Source organism: Danio rerio, chromosome 16, assembly GCF_052040795.2.
Source record: "Danio rerio strain M-AB ecotype USA chromosome 16, GRCz13ab, whole genome shotgun sequence".
Classification (NCBI taxonomy): domain Eukaryota; kingdom Metazoa; phylum Chordata; class Actinopteri; order Cypriniformes; family Danionidae; genus Danio; species Danio rerio.
The window spans coordinates 42,201,913-42,224,771 of record NC_141036.1 but is presented as its reverse complement, the minus strand read 5'-3'; the positions used below and the strand labels follow the sequence as shown (position 1 = coordinate 42,224,771).

The 22,859-nt window shown below is 36.4% G+C and overlaps 3 protein-coding genes and 1 long non-coding RNA gene across 10 annotated transcripts; 3 read left to right on the top strand and 1 right to left on the bottom strand.

Annotated features, from left to right (window-relative positions):
• The first annotated feature begins 3,478 nt into the window (after positions 1-3,478).
• Positions 3,479-6,385, top strand: LOC147833432 (uncharacterized). Of its 2 annotated transcripts, XR_015511858.1 has the most exons (5): positions 3,479-3,710; positions 4,029-4,117; positions 4,215-4,256; positions 5,181-5,484; positions 6,037-6,385. XR_015511858.1 is itself a non-coding variant. In XM_087287622.1 (4 exons), exons 1-4 carry the CDS (start codon positions 3,635-3,637, stop codon positions 5,403-5,405), a joined length of 432 nt encoding a protein of 143 aa, XP_087143748.1. In that variant the 5' UTR covers positions 3,479-3,634; the 3' UTR covers positions 5,406-6,385. The 2 variants fall into 2 exon arrangements, 1 of the variants encoding a protein (XP_087143748.1); XM_087287622.1 differs by having other exon boundaries at positions 5,181-6,385.
• On the bottom strand, positions 5,663-14,506 carry LOC137487944 (uncharacterized). Of its 2 annotated transcripts, none has more exons than XR_015511866.2 (4): positions 14,282-14,506; positions 10,557-10,762; positions 7,427-7,590; positions 5,663-7,329 (listed from the first exon to the last, which is right to left on the bottom strand). It is a non-coding gene; the product is annotated as an uncharacterized LOC137487944 (long non-coding RNA). The 2 variants fall into 2 exon arrangements; XR_015511867.1 differs by lacking the exon at positions 14,282-14,506 and adding an exon at positions 10,880-12,357.
• On the top strand, positions 7,506-14,222 carry LOC147833431 (uncharacterized). 4 transcript variants are annotated; one of them, XR_015511855.1, is made up of 6 exons: positions 7,730-8,133; positions 10,513-10,644; positions 11,866-11,954; positions 12,052-12,093; positions 13,018-13,321; positions 13,874-14,222. XR_015511855.1 is itself a non-coding variant. In XM_087287613.1 (5 exons), the coding sequence occupies exons 1-4, from the start codon at positions 11,472-11,474 to the stop codon at positions 13,240-13,242; spliced, it is 432 nt and encodes a 143-aa protein (XP_087143739.1). In that variant the 5' UTR covers positions 11,316-11,471; the 3' UTR covers positions 13,243-13,321; positions 13,874-14,222. The 4 variants fall into 4 exon arrangements, 2 of the variants coding, with proteins under 2 accessions (XP_087143738.1, XP_087143739.1); XR_015511854.1 differs by lacking the exon at positions 7,730-8,133 and having other exon boundaries at positions 9,013-10,644; XM_087287613.1 differs by lacking the exons at positions 7,730-8,133; positions 10,513-10,644 and adding an exon at positions 11,316-11,547.
• A 4,649-nt stretch (positions 14,507-19,155) lies between the features above and the next one.
• Positions 19,156-22,061, top strand: LOC147833430 (uncharacterized). 2 transcript variants are annotated; one of them, XR_015511859.1, is made up of 5 exons: positions 19,156-19,387; positions 19,706-19,794; positions 19,892-19,933; positions 20,858-21,161; positions 21,714-22,061. XR_015511859.1 is itself a non-coding variant. In XM_087287623.1 (4 exons), the coding sequence occupies exons 1-4, from the start codon at positions 19,312-19,314 to the stop codon at positions 21,080-21,082; spliced, it is 432 nt and encodes a 143-aa protein (XP_087143749.1). In that variant the 5' UTR covers positions 19,156-19,311; the 3' UTR covers positions 21,083-22,061. The 2 variants fall into 2 exon arrangements, 1 of the variants encoding a protein (XP_087143749.1); XM_087287623.1 differs by having other exon boundaries at positions 20,858-22,061.
• Positions 22,062-22,859: the final 798 nt, after the last annotated feature.

Here is a 22,859-nt window from a genome sequence, read left to right as displayed (position 1 = left end):
CTTATTAAGAACATTTTAGAACAATAAATCCACAGTTATATGTTGTTTTATCCCCTGATCATTTATATTATTTTATAAATGTACAAATATAACCCTTCAGTAATCTGGGTTACACTAGCATATAAAAATAAATTAGTATTTTAAAATGCATTATTTAATGTGTCAGACACAAAATAGACACGTCAATTTGTTTAATATAAAATTAATTGTAATCTGACCAGTTAACCGTTAATAACCGATTAATGAGCGACGGTTGTCGGTTAGCAAAATTAACCGAAACGAGCATCCCTAATTAATACATTAAAATTTTGGAACAAATACAGAAATACAAAATAACAGGGCATGGAACTTTAATCATACCTCTGAATGGGGGAAATTTTCTTGCACATTTAACTGCTGTCTTTCAAGTCCAGCCATAGTGAGATGTACTTCTGCCTCTCCTTTTGGTGTTTTTTCATGCTGTTTGTCCAGCAGGTAAAAATACATTAATAAGCTTTTACATTGCCCCTTATATGGTGCAAAACAGCTTTTCCCTCTACGCTCCTCTCGGAAAAACCCAGGAAATGACCTACAAATATTTCTCATTAGTGTAGGAACAATTTCTGTTAGAGAAAAAAACACATTAGATTCTTCTACACATACAGTCATCCACTGAATCTCACACCTCATTTCTTGCTGAACTGACTGGCTCTGAAAACTTGATGTTGTCCTCTCTCTCTGTGTTGAACTAATCTCTCTTAGTTGGTTTGTGTTCTCTGGTGATCTTAGGGTGTTGGTGAGCCTCGACACCAGGCTTTGAGCAGCAGATATTATTTCACCAAATGGAACCTGATAAACATTAACATAAAATTAAGCTGTAAGTCATGCAGAATTATGATTGACAATGGTTAAAGAGGGTAGACAGACAGACAGACAGACAGACAGACAGATAGATAGATAGATAGATAGATAGATAGATAGATAGATAGACAGACAGAACGATGGATGGATGGATGGACAGATTTTATTTAGGTTTTAATGCCATATCAGCAGCATTGGCTATATTCATGGCAAAAAAACATGTACTAAATATACAATTTATAATCATATCATATCAGTTAGCATGATGATGCTCATTTCAGTTAGTAAACAATCTTAGCAAACATACATTTTAAAATAACAACAAAAAACATACAAGTAGCAAACAACAACACTGAAAACAGTCATATACAATCTTTTAGTTAGATTAAAGATAAATATTGTAAAACACCTTTTCAAACAGCTCACTTCAAATATTTCCAGAATAAAAACATTCTCCAATATAATTTAAAAACACAATGTGTATTTTTACATGATATTAGAGAACGTTTTTATTCGGGAAATATTTTAAACATATTAAAATGTTTTATCGGTAAAATATTTTTACACAAGTCACCAATAGGTATTTCTTCCCCTTTTCATAAATATGCGAGTGTAAGCCATGAGTGTCTGATGCTACATCTTGTATGAACAACCTGGTCATGTCTATTTTCAAAATGGTAATTATTCCTTTCATTAATTAATGGATTCACTTCATACCATGTGTTTTTCCTACATTCATCCCATTCCATCTGCCATTTCTCATTAACATACAGATTTAAAACAGGTTTAACATCAGACACAGGAAGTTTACGTTCTGTTATCTCCGACTTCTATCTTCCTTTATCATGCTTTATCTGCACGCTCATTTCCAACTAATCCCATATGACCAGCCTGGTATCCAGCAGAAAATAATATCAAAGTCTTTAGTCTTTAAAAGGTCCACTTTTTCTATTATGCTAAAAATCTTGGTATGTTCAGTTTTCATAGATTCAAGTGCTTGTAAGCAGGACATAATCTGAGCTAATTAAAAACAGACAGACAGATAGATATTGGGCATTTTTCTAATACTAAGAAACGAGTCTTATGTTGAGCAGGTAGATTTGAGGAAATAGTCACTATATGAGACAAAATATACTTTTTTGGCTATTTGCTTAAATTATTTAAGTTAGGTTAGTCTACTTTAGATAAGAAATCTCTTTATAAAGACTTTGTAAATTGCTATAAATATATAAAAACGTCATTTCTGCTTAGTAATGTGGATTGCTAACTTAAAGATAATATAAAAACGTATATCTGAACATATAATCTTCTCTCATAAATCAATGAGGAGCTTAATTATTCAGCTTTCAGATGAAATACCAGTGTTTAAATGACTGCCCCTCATGATTTACGCCCATGGGTCCGGGTCACTTATTTAACCAATTGCTAATCTGCACAGACTCTATTACATTATTCAATATATTTTCCCACTCATTCGGTGATAATAAGATTAATTAACGTAGATCTCAAGTTTTTTAAACAATTGATGGATTTGATTCAGTGTCATAAAAATAAGCAAAAACCCTCAAATATTTAACTTGCCTTTTGCTGATATCTTCTTTATAATAGATCAATAATCTATCTGGCTTTCAAAAACACTTAATCAACAGATGCCATGTTATAGTTAAACACCGTTAAGTGATTCACTGAGAAGTTCTGCGCTCGCTGCCTGTCAAGTTCACTTACGTTATGCTAACTTAGCTTGCTATCCTCGGCCCGATCTTAATTTTGATTCTGTAAAATGTCTAAGAAACACAGCGAAAATGGACCTCATTAAGTCTCAACCTTTATTACAGCTCATGGAGGACATTTCTCAAAGAGGGATTAACAAAAGTCTTACCTGAGACGGTGTGTTGGAGCTGCCCAGACATTTTGTTCGGCGGGCTTCCTTCAGTCAGGATTCAGGATCTCATCACGCAAGCGCACTGGTGTGTTCGATGACTCTGGCTCGTTTATTAATGCCTGTGACCGCGGTGATGTATTTTGACAGTGGACTGTCGCTGTTTGATTCGTACTCTTCGTGTCCGTGGTGAAACTATTTTGTGTCTGTAAAGTAACGTTACAAGTTATGTTTCGTTTTCCTTTGCTGTTTCATAATTGCAGATGCGTGAATTTTATAATTATAACAGAAATTTTATTCCATAGGTTAGCAACTTCACGTACTGCCGCCAAGACATCCTCGTTTCCATGACAACTAACATTAGACTCCGGAGCTTTCGATTTCCTAGCAGCAGACTTCTGGACAAAAGCCAAAGCATCGTGATTCCGTATTACATTGTAAATTCAGTGCAGAGCTAAAGGCCGATGCAGAGTCCTCAAATTAATCAGCCGTGTTGGACCAGTCAAATATCAATCATGCCAGGCCTTGCGTGATTAACTTTATTCTTCCCTCTTTTCCCCATGCAGAGATGGCAAAAGAGTTGTATAAGGTCCACGCGTATTTTATAATGTTATCACGAGCCCTAAACAGTAGGTTAATATGCCACTTCACCTTTTACACCCTGAAGAATAAACGCGAACACCTGTACCTACAGGACCCCCATCCCATCTTTGGTCTGGCCCTACGCTACGTCATAAATCGAACGCGTTCTGCACCGCGAGTGTCAGAATCCACCAGACGCCTGACAGAACAGACGTGTATTGAGGAACTCTTCATTTGATACTCAGACAAGGCGAAAACTCAGATAATTAACTGCAGTAAACTCATTTATACGCCCTAGAGAGCGTTATTTACTGCTAATAAATGGAATAAAGTATGTTTCATGTTCCCGGTCCTTCCGGACAAAGAAGGCCGCCATGTAGACAGAGGATAGGGCCTTCTCCTGGTTCTGGTAGATTTGAATGTATTTTTAATGTTTGATTGATGTTGTTTAACCCTTGTGTTGCTGTTTCATACACACTGGGGTCATTTGGCCTCAACTTTCTCTCAGTTTCAGCAAATGGAGTGATTTTTTTAGTGACAAACTATTTTGACATATTTTGGGAAAAGGCTTTTGAATTAAAAAAAAAGTTTCAAAAAACTTAATTCGGGGCAAATTGGCTTTGTTTATGTTGTTGGCTGTTACGGGTTAAATTGCTTTATTTTTATACTGTCTGTTCAGGCATAACTGGAAGCTGTCTCAAATGAACATGCTGTTTTCATCTTTCAGTGGAAGTAAAATATGACCTGAAAGAAAATATTGGAGCTGGCTGCTACGGCAATGTCTATCGTGGTATCAGAAAAGTGGACGGCAAACAGGTAAGTCTATTCACCCTAGTCCAGTTTAGAGGACATCAACTTTGGAGAAATCATGTTTGATTGCTCACTCATGTTTAATTCTACTTTTCATCCACAGTTTATCATCAAGTCGACTTTTTCAGAAGTTGACAGCAATGTGGTAAGTCTGAAAACATCATGCGTGATTCATATTTGAAGCATCACAAAATACATTTAATAGATGAGTCTGTCTGCGGCTGTGGTTATACAAATATCTACTGATCATTTTGTGATTCACTGCTGTTTTCTGTTTATTTATGGCTATGATGGGAATTAATATGTGCTCTGCCGAGTTTTGATGCAGAAAATTTAACTCTGCAGTTTAACAGTGACTTTATATACATATAACAGAAAAAAGTAGTCACATGCCAATATTCAATAATTCAGTATATCATAATAATGAACATGCACAATAATGAATAATTATTATTTACACTTTTAGAGTGTCTTTTAAGGTTATTTTATTCTGCAACATGTTGAACCCTTATTAAGCCATTTATTTTCAAACATGATGCTTTTCTCATGTTAATCTGGGCTACGACTTTGGGAATTCAGAGACTGTTTGTCTTTTGTTCGTAAACTCTGTACAGTAAAGTCCTCTCGTTAACATCCGTTAATTTATCTAAAGTAGTTTAGTTTATACTTTATTATAGTGTTACCTATTATTGTACTTTATAATCTTTTTACATGTATTTAATAAGGAATACACTAGGTATTGTTGTAATCATACCTGATAAAGTAATCTGTTTCACAGCTCAGCTTAATATCTTGATAATATCAAAGCTTCCGCAATTCACCACATTAAAATCTAATACCGTCAGAAGCCGAATTACCAGATTTTTACATCACAATTGACAAAACCAGTACAGATAATAAACATCAAGCTCCCATAATGCATTTCAAAAGCATAAATAAACACACAGAAAAAAACATGAATCACAAAATACGGAAAGCTGCTGATTTACAGATTTTCTTTTACAGTTATATTGAAAAACAGGATTACATGTTGTTGATATGCTAATGCTAATGTGCACTTTATCTTCAGCCTGGATATCCGTTACCCATACCAATCGAAGTGGCCATGATGACAATTGCGAGAGATCCCCCCAGCCCGCTGCTCATCAAGCTCCAGGAATGGTTTTTAGTTAAAGTGGAGAAATTGCCAAGAGGAGTAGGTGTATTTATACAGCACATTTCATGCACAATGCGCTGCAGGAGGGTTTGTCTCGTTTCTTATTGTCGTTTTAATTTTGTAAATTCAAATTCCTAAATCAAGAAGCATTTCTGGACATGTAAATAACTTTGTCTTGTTTTCAGAAAAGCTTGTGGGTTAATGATATGCCGGTGCGGTAAGCAAAATAAACTCATTTCTACTTTAAAATCTATCCTGAATGTAACTGGAAGCCAGTGTAAAGACTAGGCATGGGCCAATAACTGTTTTTAAGGTATGGAAAAGTCGAGGTTTTAAAACTGCCAACGTTTCTGTAATACCGTTGTGTGAGATATATTATTTACAGTTTTTTTTTTAGGACAATGGTATCTCCAGCAGAATAAATATCCAAAAATGCTGTTTTAAATAGTAAAGAAATCAGTGTTTTTGAAACAAACGAGGGCCGCAGAAGTCAATTAATCTTTTGAATTATTTAGCCTGACATGTTTACTGCCAAAAAAATATTATAAATCTATTACAAAATAAAATATATTGTTTTCAGAGGGGAACAAGTTTGTCTTTTACCCAGACATTCAAAAAGACTACATATTAGAGCAGTAATCACAATACCGTGAAATTTTGATCCAAGGTTATCATACCGCCACAATCTAATACCGGCCCATGCCTAGTAAAGACTGACCTGAGGACTGCTGTCGTGTGCTTTATTTTAACTCATTGCATCTGCTTACAGAAAGTGTGTAAGACAATAATGTTGGTGATGGAGTATCTCGGCCCGTGCAGAACACTGGAGGATTTCCTGCAGAAGCACCAACACCTGGAGGAGAAAGTCGCGCGTACGCTTATCCTGCAGATTGTCAAAGCAGCGCAGGAGTGCTTGAGGCGGAAAATTTGTCATCATGATATTCATAACTAAATAACATAATAATCATTACAATTAACCTGTATCTCTTTTTTTTAGGCATGTATACAAGGCGATATGCATGTGAACATACACGTGAAGGGAAATAATAACACGTGGAGACAACTAAATACAGTATATATCACACAACAGCAAAATAAACTCTTGTTTTTTCTACAAACTGTGTTTGTTCGTCATTTAACATTAAATTCAGAGTGTTTACAAAGTAATTAAACTCACCATGTCCATATAGTCACTCCTCAACAACACAATGATGCAATTTTCCCATCGATCGTCACAGGAACAATTTAACGACTGAATCCTCTTCAAATACTTCTCTATGAAAGCTTTTTGTAAGTTTCTCAAACTAGTTTCAAAGTTATAATCTGATTTCACAGTTTAAATCATCAAATCTAGCGATCTCACTCTCTCTTCCTCCACAGTCTGGCGGTCTCTTCCCACTGCGTCAGCAAGCGCAAATCCCTCCCACACATCACCGATTGGCTAAACCAATAACATGTGAATATTTCACATTATTATTTTTAAACAATTTATTTCTTATTAAGAACATTTTAGAACAATGAATCCACAGTTATATGTTGTTTTATCCCCTGATCATTTATATTATTTTATAAATGTACAAATATAACCCTTCAGTAATCTGGGTTACACTAGCATATAAAAATAAATTAGTATTTTAAAATGCATTATTTAATGTGTCAGACACAAAATAGACACGTCAATTTGTTTAATATAAAATTAATTGTAATCTGACCAGTTAACCGTTAATAACCGATTAATGAGCGACGGTTGTCGGTTAGCAAAATTAACCGAAACGAGCATCCCTAATTAATACATTAAAATTTTGGAACAAATACAGAAATACAAAATAACAGGGCATGGAACTTTAATCATACCTCTGAATGGGGGAAATTTTCTTGCACATTTAACTGCTGTCTTTCAAGTCCAGCCATAGTGAGATGTACTTCTGCCTCTCCTTTTGGTGTTTTTTCATGCTGTTTGTCCAGCAGGTAAAAATACATTAATAAGCTTTTACATTTCCACTTATATGGTGCAAAACAGCTTTTCCCTCTACGCTCCTCTCGGAAAAACCCAGGAAATGACCTACAAATATTTTCTCATTAGTGTAGGAACAATTTCTATTAGAGAAAAAAACACATTAGATTCTTCTACACATACAGTCATCCACTGAATCTCACACCTCATTTCTTGCTGAACTGACTGGCTCTGAAAACTTGATGTTGTCCTCTCTCTCTGTGTTGAACTAATCTCTCTTAGTTGGTTTGTGTTCTCTGGTGATCTTAGGGTGTTGGTGAGCCTCGACACCAGGCTTTGAGCAGCAGATATTATTTCACCAAATGGAACCTGATAAACATTAACATAAAATTAAGCTGTAAGTCATGCAGAATTATGATTGACAATGGTTAAAGAGGGTAGACCAATGACTGTAAAAAATATGGACGACGCGACAGCCCTTTTTCCCATTGAACGCCTTGAGGGCAAAACGCTTGCTTGACGGGCACCAACTGTCGCAAAAGACTGCTGAAATTGGAGCCAGACATGCGCAGAAGGACTGTCTGATGGAGCCAGAGGAGGAGCCGCGAAAATGAGCAGAGTCGAGCTTCCAATCAAACGCTTTATGTAAAATCAACTACGCCCCCCGAACTTCTCAGCATGCGTTTGCTGTCATATCAACACAAATGGATGTAATAACGTTAACAAATATGAGGGTTTTATATATTCAATCGCGCCAGCTCCAGGCCGCAGCGCATAACTTACTCGCGGCGTCGCGGGCTGATTCCGGCTCGCATGCGGCAGCGCCTGCTCGCTCGGCCGCCGCATCTGGCTCGAATGACTCGGGCTGGAATTGGGTAGTGAGTCCAGGCATCCGGAGTAGGTCCAGCAGAGGTAACATTAGTCAGTCTGAGCTCTAAGAGATAAGTCTCCGGCAGGCGAGAATCTAGCCGGAACTGTGTTTTGCTATCTGGGTGGCTAGGCGTGTATCAGCAAACTAATAAAGCCCGAAAAAAGCCCTGAACTTAGCGAATAAACAGTATTCCACCAGGATCATGTATGTCAGAAACTATAGTTTACTGCTGAACTCATTTTGTCATGGTAAAATAACACAGAAATCGAATAATAACATTTCAGTCTACTTCAGTCTCCTGCCGAAGCTCAGACGCCGCGCTTTGAGAAACTGTCAATCACAGCTGTCAATCACGATGACACGCCCAGCATTAAATTACTGCTAAAAACAAACTGTTTACAAAAATGAAGATCTGCACCTATTTCAGCACAATAACCAGTGCCTTAATCGACCAGAACTATCTTTCGGGACATTTTATTGCAAGTGTAATATTTTTTTTTTATTTGGGCTCAAGTCTCCTTCATTAACACGGAGGAGGCGGGCTTTATGACTTGTACTGCAGCCAGCCCCCAGGGGGCGATCTAACGGCCGAAACCTTCACTCAAACGTAGGCTTGCGGCACACTTGGGGTAGACAGACAGACAGACAGACAGACAGATAGATAGATAGATAGATAGATAGATAGATAGATAGATAGATAGACAGACAGAACGATGGTTGGATGGATGGACAGATTTTATTTAGGTTTTAATGCCATATCAGCAGCATTGGCTATATTCATGGCAAAAAACATGTACTAAATATACAATTTATAATCATATCATATCAGTTAGCATATCAGTTAGCATGATGATGCTCATTTCAGTTAGTAAACAATCTTAGCAAACATACATTTTAAAATAACAACAAAAAACATACAAGTAGCAAGCAACAACACTGAAAACAGTCATATACAATCTTTTAGTTAGATTAAAGATAAATATTGTAAAACACCTTTTCAAACAGCTCACTTCAAATATTTCCAGAATAAAAACATTCTCCAATATCATTTAAAAACACAATGTGTATTTTTACATGATATTAGAGAACGTTTTTATTCGGGAAATATTTTAAACATATTAAAATGTTTTATCGGTAAAATATTTTTACACAAGTCACCAATAGGTATTTCTTCCCCTTTTCATAAATATGCGAGTGTAAGCCATGAGTGTCTGATGCTACATCTTGTATGAACAACCTGGTCATGTCTATTTTCAAAATGGCAATTATTCCTTTCATTAATTAATGGATTCACTTCATACCATGTGTTTTTCCTACATTCATCCCATTCCATCTGCCATTTCTCATTAACATACAGATTTAAAACAGGTTTAACATCAGACACAGGAAGTTTACGTTCTGTTATCTCCGACTTCTATCTTCCTTTATCATGCTTTATCTGCACGCTCATTTCCAACTAATCCCATATGACCAGCCTGGTAATCCAGCAGAAAATAATATCAAAGTCTTTAGTCTTTAAAAGGTCCACTTTTTCTATTATGCTAAAAATCTTAGTATGTTCAGTTTTCATAGATTCAAGTGCTTGTAAGCAGGACATAATCTGAGCTAATTAAAAACAGACAGACAGATAGATATTGGGCATTTTTCTAATACTAAGAAACGAGTCTTATGTTGAGCAGGTAGATTTGAGGAAATAGTCACTATATGAGACAAAATATACTTTTTTGGCTATTTGCTTAAATTATTTAAGTTAGGTTAGTCTACTTTAGATAAGAAATCTCTTTATAAAGACTTTGTAAATTGCTATAAATATATAAAAACGTCATTTCTGCTTAGTAATGTGGATTGCTAACTTAAAGATAATATAAAAACGTATATCTGAACATATAATCTTCTCTCATAAATCAATGAGGAGCTTAATTATTCAGCTTTCAGATGAAATACCAGTGTTTAAATGACTGCCCCTCATGATTTACGCCCATGGGTCCGGGTCACTTATTTAACCAATTGCTAATCTGCACAGACTCTATTACATTATTCAATATATTTTCCCACTCATTCGGTGATAATAAGATTAATTAACGTAGATCTCAAGTTTTTTAAACAATTGATGGATTTGATTCAGTGTCATAAAAATAAGCAAAAACCCTCAAATATTTAACTTGCCTTTTGCTGATATCTTCTTTATAATAGATCAATAATCTATCTGGCTTTCAAAAACACTTAATCAACAGATGCCATGTTATAGTTAAACACCGTTAAGTGATTCACTGAGAAGTTCTGCGCTCGCTGCCTGTCAAGTTCACTTACGTTATGCTAACTTAGCTTGCTATCCTCGGCCCGATCTTAATTTTGATTCTGTAAAATGTCTAAGAAACACAGCGAAAATGGACCTCATTAAGTCTCAACCTTTATTACAGCTCATGGAGGACATTTCTCAAAGAGGGATTAACAAAAGTCTTACCTGAGACGGTGTGTTGGAGCTGCCCAGACATTTTGTTCGGCGGGCTTCCTTCAGTCAGGATTCAGGATCTCATCACGCAAGCGCACTGGTGTGTTCGATGACTCTGGCTCGTTTATTAATGCCTGTGACCGCGGTGATGTATTTTGACAGTGGACTGTCGCTGTTTGATTCGTACTCTTCGTGTCCGTGGTGAAACTATTTTGTGTCTGTAAAGTAACGTTACAAGTTATGTTTCGTTTTCCTTTGCTGTTTCATAATTGCAGATGCGTGAATTTTATAATTATAACAGAAATTTTATTCCATAGGTTAGCAACTTCACGTACTGCCGCCAAGACATCCTCGTTTCCATGACAACTAACATTAGACTCCGGAGCTTTCGATTTCCTAGCAGCAGACTTCTGGACAAAAGCCAAAGCATCGTGATTCCGTATTACATTGTAAATTCAGTGCAGAGCTAAAGGCCGATGCAGAGTCCTCAAATTAATCAGCCGTGTTGGACCAGTCAAATATCAATCATGCCAGGCCTTGCGTGATTAACTTTATTCTTCCCTCTTTTCCCCATGCAGAGATGGCAAAAGAGTTGTATAAGGTCCACGCGTATTTTATAATGTTATCACGAGCCCTAAACAGTAGGTTAATATGCCACTTCACCTTTTACACCCTGAAGAATAAACGCGAACACCTGTACCTACAGGACCCCCATCCCATCTTTGGTCTGGCCCTACGCTACGTCATAAATCGAACGCGTTCTGCACCGCGAGTGTCAGAATCCACCAGACGCCTGACAGAACAGACGTGTATTGAGGAACTCTTCATTTGATACTCAGACAAGGCGAAAACTCAGATAATTAACTGCAGTAAACTCATTTATACGCCCTAGAGAGCGTTATTTACTGCTAATAAATGGAATAAAGTATGTTTCATGTTCCCGGTCCTTCCGGACAAAGAAGGCCGCCATGTAGACAGAGGATAGGGCCTTCTCCTGGTTCTGGTAGATTTGAATGTATTTTTAATGTTTGATTGATGTTGTTTAACCCTTGTGTTGCTGTTTCATACACACTGGGGTCATTTGGCCTCAACTTTCTCTCAGTTTCAGCAAATGGAGTGATTTTTTTAGTGACAAACTATTTTGACATATTTTGGGAAAAGGCTTTTGAATTAAAAAAAAAGTTTCAAAAAACTTAATTCGGGGCAAATTGGCTTTGTTTATGTTGTTGGCTGTTACGGGTTAAATTGCTTTATTTTTATACTGTCTGTTCAGGCATAACTGGAAGCTGTCTCAAATGAACATGCTGTTTTCATCTTTCAGTGGAAGTAAAATATGACCTGAAAGAAAATATTGGAGCTGGCTGCTACGGCAATGTCTATCGTGGTATCAGAAAAGTGGACGGCAAACAGGTAAGTCTATTCACCCTAGTCCAGTTTAGAGGACATCAACTTTGGAGAAATCATGTTTGATTGCTCACTCATGTTTAATTCTACTTTTCATCCACAGTTTATCATCAAGTCGACTTTTTCAGAAGTTGACAGCAATGTGGTAAGTCTGAAAACATCATGCGTGATTCATATTTGAAGCATCACAAAATACATTTAATAGATGAGTCTGTCTGCGGCTGTGGTTATACAAATATCTACTGATCATTTTGTGATTCACTGCTGTTTTCTGTTTATTTATGGCTATGATGGGAATTAATATGTGCTCTGCCGAGTTTTGATGCAGAAAATTTAACTCTGCCGTTTAACAGTGACTTTATATACATATAACAGAAAAAAGTAGTCACATGCCAATATTCAATAATTCAGTATATCATAATAATGAACATGCACAATAATGAATAATTATTATTTACACTTTTAGAGTGTCTTTTAAGGTTATTTTATTCTGCAACATGTTGAACCCTTATTAAGCCATTTATTTTCAAACATGATGCTTTTCTCATGTTAATCTGGGCTACGACTTTGGGAATTCAGAGACTGTTTGTCTTTTGTTCGTTAACTCTGTACAGTAAAGTCCTCTCGTTAACATCCGTTAATTTATCTAAAGTAGTTTAGTTTATACTTTATTATAGTGTTACCTATTATTGTACTTTATAATCTTTTTACATGTATTTAATAAGGAATACACTAGGTATTGTTGTAATCATACCTGATAAAGTAATCTGTTTCACAGCTCAGCTTAATATCTTGATAATATCAAAGCTTCCGCAATTCACCACATTAAAATCTAATACCGTCAGAAGCCGAATTACCAGATTTTTACATCACAATTGACAAAACCAGTACAGATAATAAACATCAAGCTCCCATAATGCATTTCAAAAGCATAAATAAACACACAGAAAAAAACATGAATCACAAAATACGGAAAGCTGCTGATTTACAGATTTTCTTTTACAGTTATATTGAAAAACAGGATTACATGTTGTTGATATGCTAATGCTAATGTGCACTTTATCTTCAGCCTGGATATCCGTTACCCATACCAATCGAAGTGGCCATGATGACAATTGCGAGAGATCCCCCCAGCCCGCTGCTCATCAAGCTCCAGGAATGGTTTTTAGTTAAAGTGGAGAAATTGCCAAGAGGAGTAGGTGTATTTATACAGCACATTTCATGCACAATGCGCTGCAGGAGGGTTTGTCTCGTTTCTTATTGTCGTTTTAATTTTGTAAATTCAAATTCCTAAATCAAGAAGCATTTCTGGACATGTAAATAACTTTGTCTTGTTTTCAGAAAAGCTTGTGGGTTAATGATATGCCGGTGCGGTAAGCAAAATAAACTCATTTCTACTTTAAAATCTATCCTGAATGTAACTGGAAGCCAGTGTAAAGACTAGGCAAGGGCCAATAACTGTTTTTAAGGTATGGAAAAGTCGAGGTTTTAAAACTGCCAACGTTTCTGTAATACCGTTGTGTGAGATATATTATTTACAGTTTTTTTTTTAGGACAATGGTATCTCCAGCAGAATAAATATCCAAAAATGCTGTTTTAAATAGTAAAGAAATCAGTGTTTTTGAAACAAACGAGGGCCGCAGAAGTCAATTAATCTTTTGAATTATTTAGCCTGACATGTTTACTGCCAAAAAAATATTATAAATCTATTACAAAATAAAATATATTGTTTTCAGAGGGGAACAAGTTTGTCTTTTACCCAGACATTCAAAAAGACTACATATTAGAGCAGTAATCACAATACCGTGAAATTTTGATCCAAGGTTATCATACCGCCACAATCTAATACCGGCCCATGCCTAGTAAAGACTGACCTGAGGACTGCTGTCGTGTGCTTTATTTTAACTCATTGCATCTGCTTACAGAAAGTGTGTAAGACAATAATGTTGGTGATGGAGTATCTCGGCCCGTGCAGAACACTGGAGGATTTCCTGCAGAAGCACCAACACCTGGAGGAGAAAGTCGCGCGTACGCTTATCCTGCAGATTGTCAAAGCAGCGCAGGAGTGCTTGAGGCGGAAAATTTGTCATCATGATATTCATAACTAAATAACATAATAATCATTACAATTAACCTGTATCTCTTTTTTTTAGGCATGTATACAAGGCGATATGCATGTGAACATACACGTGAAGGGAAATAATAACACGTGGAGACAACTAAATACAGTATATATCACACAACAGCAAAATAAACTCTTGTTTTTTCTACAAACTGTGTTTGTTCGTCATTTAACATTAAATTCAGAGTGTTTACAAAGTAATTAAACTCACCATGTCCATATAGTCACTCCTCAACAACACAATGATGCAATTTTCCCATCGATCGTCACAGGAACAATTTAACGACTGAATCCTCTTCAAATACTTCTCTATGAAAGCTTTTTGTAAGTTTCTCAAACTAGTTTCAAAGTTATAATCTGATTTCACAGTTTAAATCATCAAATCTAGCGATCTCACTCTCTCTTCCTCCACAGTCTGGCGGTCTCTTCCCACTGCGTCAGCAAGCGCAAATCCCTCCCACACATCACCGATTGGCTAAACCAATAACATGTGAATATTTCACATTATTATTTTTAAACAATTTATTTCTTATTAAGAACATTTTAGAACAATGAATCCACAGTTATATGTTGTTTTATCCCCTGATCATTTATATTATTTTATAAATGTACAAATATAACCCTTCAGTAATCTGGGTTACACTAGCATATAAAAATAAATTAGTATTTTAAAATGCATTATTTAATGTGTCAGACACAAAATAGACACGTCAATTTGTTTAATATAAAATTAATTGTAATCTGACCAGTTAACCGTTAATAACCGATTAATGAGCGACGGTTGTCGGTTAGCAAAATTAACCGAAACGAGCATCCCTAATTAATACATTAAAATTTTGGAACAAATACAGAAATACAAAATAACAGGGCATGGAACTTTAATCATACCTCTGAATGGGGGAAATTTTCTTGCACATTTAACTGCTGTCTTTCAAGTCCAGCCATAGTGAGATGTACTTCTGCCTCTCCTTTTGGTGTTTTTTCATGCTGTTTGTCCAGCAGGTAAAAATACATTAATAAGCTTTTACATTTCCACTTATATGGTGCAAAACAGCTTTTCCCTCTACGCTCCTCTCGGAAAAACCCAGGAAATGACCTACAAATATTTTCTCATTAGTGTAGGAACAATTTCTATTAGAGAAAAAAACACATTAGATTCTTCTACACATACAGTCATCCACTGAATCTCACACCTCATTTCTTGCTGAACTGACTGGCTCTGAAAACTTGATGTTGTCCTCTCTCTCTGTGTTGAACTAATCTCTCTTAGTTGGTTTGTGTTCTCTGGTGATCTTAGGGTGTTGGTGAGCCTCGACACCAGGCTTTGAGCAGCAGATATTATTTCACCAAATGGAACCTGATAAACATTAACATAAAATTAAGCTGTAAGTCATGCAGAATTATGATTGACAATGGTTAAAGAGGGTAGACCAATGACTGTAAAAAATATGGACGACGCGACAGCCCTTTTTCCCATTGAACGCCTTGAGGGCAAAACGCTTGCTTGACAGGCACCAACTGTCGCAAAAGACTGCTGAAATTGGAGCCAGACATGCGCAGAAGGACTGTCTGATGGAGCCAGAGGAGGAGCCGCGAAAATGAGCAGAGTCGAGCTTCCAATCAAACGCTTTATGTAAAATCAACTACGCCCCCCGAACTTCTCAGCATGCGTTTGCTGTCATATCAACACAAATGGATGTAATAACGTTAACAAATATGAGGGTTTTATATATTCAATCGCGCCAGCTCCAGGCCGCAGCGCATAACTTACTCGCGGCGTCGCGGGCTGATTCCGGCTCGCATGCGGCAGCGCCTGCTCGCTCGGCCGCCGCATCTGGCTCGAATGACTCGGGCTGGAATTGGGTAGTGAGTCCAGGCATCCGGAGTAGGTCCAGCAGAGGTAACATTAGTCAGTCTGAGCTCTAAGAGATAAGTCTCCGGCAGGCGAGAATCTAGCCGGAACTGTGTTTTGCTATCTGGGTGGCTAGGCGTGTATCAGCAAACTAATAAAGCCCGAAAAAAGCCCTGAACTTAGCGAATAAACAGTATTCCACCAGGATCATGTATGTCAGAAACTATAGTTTACTGCTGAACTCATTTTGTCATGGTAAAATAACACAGAAATCGAATAATAACATTTCAGTCTACTTCAGTCTCCTGCCGAAGCTCAGACGCCGCGCTTTGAGAAACTGTCAATCACAGCTGTCAATCACGATGACACGCCCAGCATTAAATTACTGCTAAAAACAAACTGTTTACAAAAATGAAGATCTGCACCTATTTCAGCACAATAACCAGTGCCTTAATCGACCAGAACTATCTTTCGGGACATTTTATTGCAAGTGTAATATTTTTTTTTTATTTGGGCTCAAGTCTCCTTCATTAACACGGAGGAGGCGGGCTTTATGACTTGTACTGCAGCCAGCCCCCAGGGGGCGATCTAACGGCCGAAACCTTCACTCAAACGTAGGCTTGCGGCACACTTGGGGTAGACAGACAGACAGACAGACAGACAGACAGACAGATAGATAGATAGATAGATAGATAGATAGATAGACAGACAGAACGATGGTTGGATGGATGGATGGATGGACAGATTTTATTTAGGTTTTAATGCCATATCAGCAGCATTGGCTATATTCATGGCAAAAAACATGTACTAAATATACAATTTATAATCATATCATATCAGTTAGCATATCAGTTAGCATGATGATGCTCATTTCAGTTAGTAAACAATCTTAGCAAACATACATTTTAAAATAACAACAAAAAACATACAAGTAGCAAGCAACAACACTGAAAACAGTCATATACAATCTTTTAGTTAGATTAAAGATAAATATTGTAAAACACCTTTTCAAACAGCTCACTTCAAATATTTCCAGAATAAAAACATTCTCCAATATCATTTAAAAACACAATGTGTATTTTTACATGATATTAGAGAACGTTTTTATTCGGGAAATATTTTAAACATATTAAAATGTTTTATCGGTAAAATATTTTTACACAAGTCACCAATAGGTATTTCTTCCCCTTTTCATAAATATGCGAGTGTAAGCCATGAGTGTCTGATGCTACATCTTGTATGAACAACCTGGTCATGTCTATTTTCAAAATGGCAATTATTCCTTTCATTAATTAATGGATTCACTTCATACCATGTGTTTTTCCTACATTCATCCCATTCCATCTGCCATTTCTCATTAACATACAGATTTAAAACAGGTTTAACATCAGACACAGGAAGTTTACGTTCTGTTATCTCCGACTTCTATCTTCCTTTATCATGCTTTATCTGCACGCTCATTTCCAACTAATCCCATATGACCAGCCTGGTATCCAGCAGAAAATAATATCAAAGTCTTTAGTCTTTAAAAGGTCCACTTTTTCTATTATGCTAAAAATCTTAGTATGTTCAGTTTTCATAGATTCAAGTGCTTGTAAGCAGGACATAATCTGAGCTAATTAAAAACAGACAGACAGATAGATATTGGGCATTTTTCTAATACTAAGAAACGAGTCTTATGTTGAGCAGGTAGATTTGAGGAAATAGTCACTATATGAGACAAAATATACTTTTTTGGCTATTTGCTTAAATTATTTAAGTTAGGTTACTCTACTTTAGATAAGAAATCTCTTTATAAAGACTTTGTAAATTGCTATAAATATATAAAAACGTCATTTCTGCTTAGTAATGTGGATTGCTAACTTAAAGATAATATAAAAACGTATATCTGAACATATAATCTTCTCTCATAAATCAATGAGGAGCTTAATTATTCAGCTTTCAGATGAAATACCAGTGTTTAAATGACTGCCCCTCATGATTTACGCCCATGGGTCCGGGTCACTTATTTAACCAATTGCTAATCTGCACAGACTCTATTACATTATTCAATATATTTTCCCACTCATTCGGTGATAATAAGATTAATTAACGTAGATCTCAAGTTTTTTAAACAATTGATGGATTTGATTCAGTGTCATAAAAATAAGCAAAAACCCTCAAATATTTAACTTGCCTTTTGCTGATATCTTCTTTATAATAGATCAATAATCTATCTGGCTTTCAAAAACACTTAATCAACAGATGCCATGTTATAGTTAAACACCGTTAAGTGATTCACTGAGAAGTTCTGCGCTCGCTGCCTGTCAAGTTCACTTACGTTATGCTAACTTAGCTTGCTATCCTCGGCCCGATCTTAATTTTGATTCTGTAAAATGTCTAAGAAACACAGCGAAAATGGACCTCATTAAGTCTCAACCTTTATTACAGCTCATGGAGGACATTTCTCAAAGAGGGATTAACAAAAGTCTTACCTGAGACGGTGTGTTGGAGCTGCCCAGACATTTTGTTCGGCGGGCTTCCTTCAGTCAGGATTCAGGATCTCATCACGCAAGCGCACTGGTGTGTTCGATGACTCTGGCTCGTTTATTAATGCCTGTGACCGCGGTGATGTATTTTGACAGTGGACTGTCGCTGTTTGATTCGTACTCTTCGTGTCCGTGGTGAAACTATTTTGTGTCTGTAAAGTAACGTTACAAGTTATGTTTCGTTTTCCTTTGCTGTTTCATAATTGCAGATGCGTGAATTTTATAATTATAACAGAAATTTTATTCCATAGGTTAGCAACTTCACGTACTGCCGCCAAGACATCCTCGTTTCCATGACAACTAACATTAGACTCCGGAGCTTTCGATTTCCTAGCAGCAGACTTCTGGACAAAAGCCAAAGCATCGTGATTCCGTATTACATTGTAAATTCAGTGCAGAGCTAAAGGCCGATGCAGAGTCCTCAAATTAATCAGCCGTGTTGGACCAGTCAAATATCAATCATGCCAGGCCTTGCGTGATTAACTTTATTCTTCCCTCTTTTCCCCATGCAGAGATGGCAAAAGAGTTGTATAAGGTCCACGCGTATTTTATAATGTTATCACGAGCCCTAAACAGTAGGTTAATATGCCACTTCACCTTTTACACCCTGAAGAATAAACGCGAACACCTGTACCTACAGGACCCCCATCCCATCTTTGGTCTGGCCCTACGCTACGTCATAAATCGAACGCGTTCTGCACCGCGAGTGTCAGAATCCACCAGACGCCTGACAGAACAGACGTGTATTGAGGAACTCTTCATTTGATACTCAGACAAGGCGAAAACTCAGATAATTAACTGCAGTAAACTCATTTATACGCCCTAGAGAGCGTTATTTACTGCTAATAAATGGAATAAAGTATGTTTCATGTTCCCGGTCCTTCCGGACAAAGAAGGCCGCCATGTAGACAGAGGATAGGGCCTTCTCCTGGTTCTGGTAGATTTGAATGTATTTTTAATGTTTGATTGATGTTGTTTAACCCTTGTGTTGCTGTTTCATACACACTGGGGTCATTTGGCCTCAACTTTCTCTCAGTTTCAGCAAATGGAGTGATTTTTTTAGTGACAAACTATTTTGACATATTTTGGGAAAAGGCTTTTGAATTAAAAAAAAAGTTTCAAAAAACTTAATTCGGGGCAAATTGGCTTTGTTTATGTTGTTGGCTGTTACGGGTTAAATTGCTTTATTTTTATACTGTCTGTTCAGGCATAACTGGAAGCTGTCTCAAATGAACATGCTGTTTTCATCTTTCAGTGGAAGTAAAATATGACCTGAAAGAAAATATTGGAGCTGGCTGCTACGGCAATGTCTATCGTGGTATCAGAAAAGTGGACGGCAAACAGGTAAGTCTATTCACCCTAGTCCAGTTTAGAGGACATCAACTTTGGAGAAATCATGTTTGATTGCTCACTCATGTTTAATTCTACTTTTCATCCACAGTTTATCATCAAGTCGACTTTTTCAGAAGTTGACAGCAATGTGGTAAGTCTGAAAACATCATGCGTGATTCATATTTGAAGCATCACAAAATACATTTAATAGATGAGTCTGTCTGCGGCTGTGGTTATACAAATATCTACTGATCATTTTGTGATTCACTGCTGTTTTCTGTTTATTTATGGCTATGATGGGAATTAATATGTGCTCTGCCGAGTTTTGATGCAGAAAATTTAACTCTGCAGTTTAACAGTGACTTTATATACATATAACAGAAAAAAGTAGTCACATGCCAATATTCAATAATTCAGTATATCATAATAATGAACATGCACAATAATGAATAATTATTATTTACACTTTTAGAGTGTCTTTTAAGATTATTTTATTCTGCAACATGTTGAACCCTTATTAAGCCATTTATTTTCAAACATGATGCTTTTCTCATGTTAATCTGGGCTACGACTTTGGGAATTCAGAGACTGTTTGTCTTTTGTTCGTTAACTCTGTACAGTAAAGTCCTCTCGTTAACATCCGTTAATTTATCTAAAGTAGTTTAGTTTATACTTTATTATAGTGTTACCTATTATTGTACTTTATAATCTTTTTACATGTATTTAATAAGGAATACACTAGGTATTGTTGTAATCATACCTGATAAAGTAATCTGTTTCACAGCTCAGCTTAATATCTTGATAATATCAAAGCTTCCGCAATTCACCACATTAAAATCTAATACCGTCAGAAGCCGAATTACCAGATTTTTACATCACAATTGACAAAACCAGTACAGATAATAAACATCAAGCTCCCATAATGCATTTCAAAAGCATAAATAAACACACAGAAAAAAACATGAATCACAAAATACGGAAAGCTGCTGATTTACAGATTTTCTTTTACAGTTATATTGAAAAACAGGATTACATGTTGTTGATATGCTAATGCTAATGTGCACTTTATCTTCAGCCTGGATATCCGTTACCCATACCAATCGAAGTGGCCATGATGACAATTGCGAGAGATCCCCCCAGCCCGCTGCTCATCAAGCTCCAGGAATGGTTTTTAGTTAAAGTGGAGAAATTGCCAAGAGGAGTAGGTGTATTTATACAGCACATTTCATGCACAATGCGCTGCAGGAGGGTTTGTCTCGTTTCTTATTGTCGTTTTAATTTTGTAAATTCAAATTCCTAAATCAAGAAGCATTTCTGGACATGTAAATAACTTTGTCTTGTTTTCAGAAAAGCTTGTGGGTTAATGATATGCCGGTGCGGTAAGCAAAATAAACTCATTTCTACTTTAAAATCTATCCTGAATGTAACTGGAAGCCAGTGTAAAGACTAGGCATGGGCCAATAACTGTTTTTAAGGTATGGAAAAGTCGAGGTTTTAAAACTGCCAACGTTTCTGTAATACCGTTGTGTGAGATATATTATTTACAGTTTTTTTTTTAGGACAATGGTATCTCCAGCAGAATAAATATCCAAAAATGCTGTTTTAAATAGTAAAGAAATCAGTGTTTTTGAAACAAACGAGGGCCGCAGAAGTCAATTAATCTTTTGAATTATTTAGCCTGACATGTTTACTGCCAAAAAAATATTATAAATCTATTACAAAATAAAATATATTGTTTTCAGAGGGGAACAAGTTTGTCTTTTACCCAGACATTCAAAAAGACTACATATTAGAGCAGTAATCACAATACCGTGAAATTTTGATCCAAGGTTATCATACCGCCACAATCTAATACCGGCCCATGCCTAGTAAAGACTGACCTGAGGACTGCTGTCGTGTGCTTTATTTTAACTCATTGCATCTGCTTACAGAAAGTGTGTAAGACAATAATGTTGGTGATGGAGTATCTCGGCCCGTGCAGAACACTGGAGGATTTCCTGCAGAAGCACCAACACCTGGAGGAGAAAGTCGCGCGTACGCTTATCCTGCAGATTGTCAAAGCAGCGCAGGAGTGCTTGAGGCGGAAAATTTGTCATCATGATATTCATAACTAAATAACATAATAATCATTACAATTAACCTGTATCTCTTTTTTTAGGCATGTATACAAGGCGATATGCATGTGAACATACACGTGAAGGGAAATAATAACACGTGGAGACAACTAAATACAGTATATATCACACAACAGCAAAATAAACTCTTGTTTTTTCTACAAACTGTGTTTGTTCGTCATTTAACATTAAATTCAGAGTGTTTACAAAGTAATTAAACTCACCATGTCCATATAGTCACTCCTCAACAACACAATGATGCAATTTTCCCATCGATCGTCACAGGAACAATTTAACGACTGAATCCTCTTCAAATACTTCTCTATGAAAGCTTTTTGTAAGTTTCTCAAACTAGTTTCAAAGTTATAATCTGATTTCACAGTTTAAATCATCAAATCTAGCGATCTCACTCTCTCTTCCTCCACAGTCTGGCGGTCTCTTCCCACTGCGTCAGCAAGCGCAAATCCCTCCCACACATCACTGATTGGCTAAACCAATAACATGTGAATATTTCACATTATTATTTTTAAACAATTTATTTCTTATTAAGAACATTTTAGAACAATAAATCCACAGTTATATGTTGTTTTATCCCCTGATCATTTATATTATTTTATAAATGTACAAATATAACCCTTCAGTAATCTGGGTTACACTAGCATATAAAAATAAATTAGTATTTTAAAATGCATTATTTAATGTGTCAGACACAAAATAGACACGTCAATTTGTTTAATATAAAATTAATTGTAATCTGACCAGTTAACCGTTAATAACCGATTAATGAGCGACGGTTGTCGGTTAGCAAAATTAACCGAAACGAGCATCCCTAATTAATACATTAAAATTTTGGAACAAATACAGAAATACAAAATAACAGGGCATGGAACTTTAATCATACCTCTGAATGGGGGAAATTTTCTTGCACATTTAACTGCTGTCTTTCAAGTCCAGCCATAGTGA

What these genes read in the sequence shown, in the direction of transcription:
- LOC147833432 (XM_087287622.1), top strand. Translation starts at nt 3,635, where the DNA reads ATGTTTCATGTTCCCGGTCCTTCCGGACAAAGAAGGCCGCCATGTAGA. An exon ending in AGGGCCTTCTCCTGGTTCTG is followed by an intron (nt 3,711 to 4,028) that starts GTAGATTTGAAT and finishes TTCATCTTTCAG; the next exon opens with TGGAAGTAAAATATGACCTG. An exon ending in GAAAAGTGGACGGCAAACAG is followed by an intron (nt 4,118 to 4,214) that starts GTAAGTCTATTC and finishes TTTCATCCACAG; the next exon opens with TTTATCATCAAGTCGACTTT.
- LOC147833431 (XM_087287612.1), top strand. Translation starts at nt 7,926, where the DNA reads ATGGATGTAATAACGTTAACAAATATGAGGGTTTTATATATTCAATCG. An exon ending in GAAAAGTGGACGGCAAACAG is followed by an intron (nt 11,955 to 12,051) that starts GTAAGTCTATTC and finishes TTTCATCCACAG; the next exon opens with TTTATCATCAAGTCGACTTT. An exon ending in CAGAAGTTGACAGCAATGTG is followed by an intron (nt 12,094 to 13,017) that starts GTAAGTCTGAAA and finishes CTTTATCTTCAG; the next exon opens with CCTGGATATCCGTTACCCAT.
- LOC147833430 (XM_087287623.1), top strand. Translation starts at nt 19,312, where the DNA reads ATGTTTCATGTTCCCGGTCCTTCCGGACAAAGAAGGCCGCCATGTAGA. An exon ending in AGGGCCTTCTCCTGGTTCTG is followed by an intron (nt 19,388 to 19,705) that starts GTAGATTTGAAT and finishes TTCATCTTTCAG; the next exon opens with TGGAAGTAAAATATGACCTG. An exon ending in GAAAAGTGGACGGCAAACAG is followed by an intron (nt 19,795 to 19,891) that starts GTAAGTCTATTC and finishes TTTCATCCACAG; the next exon opens with TTTATCATCAAGTCGACTTT.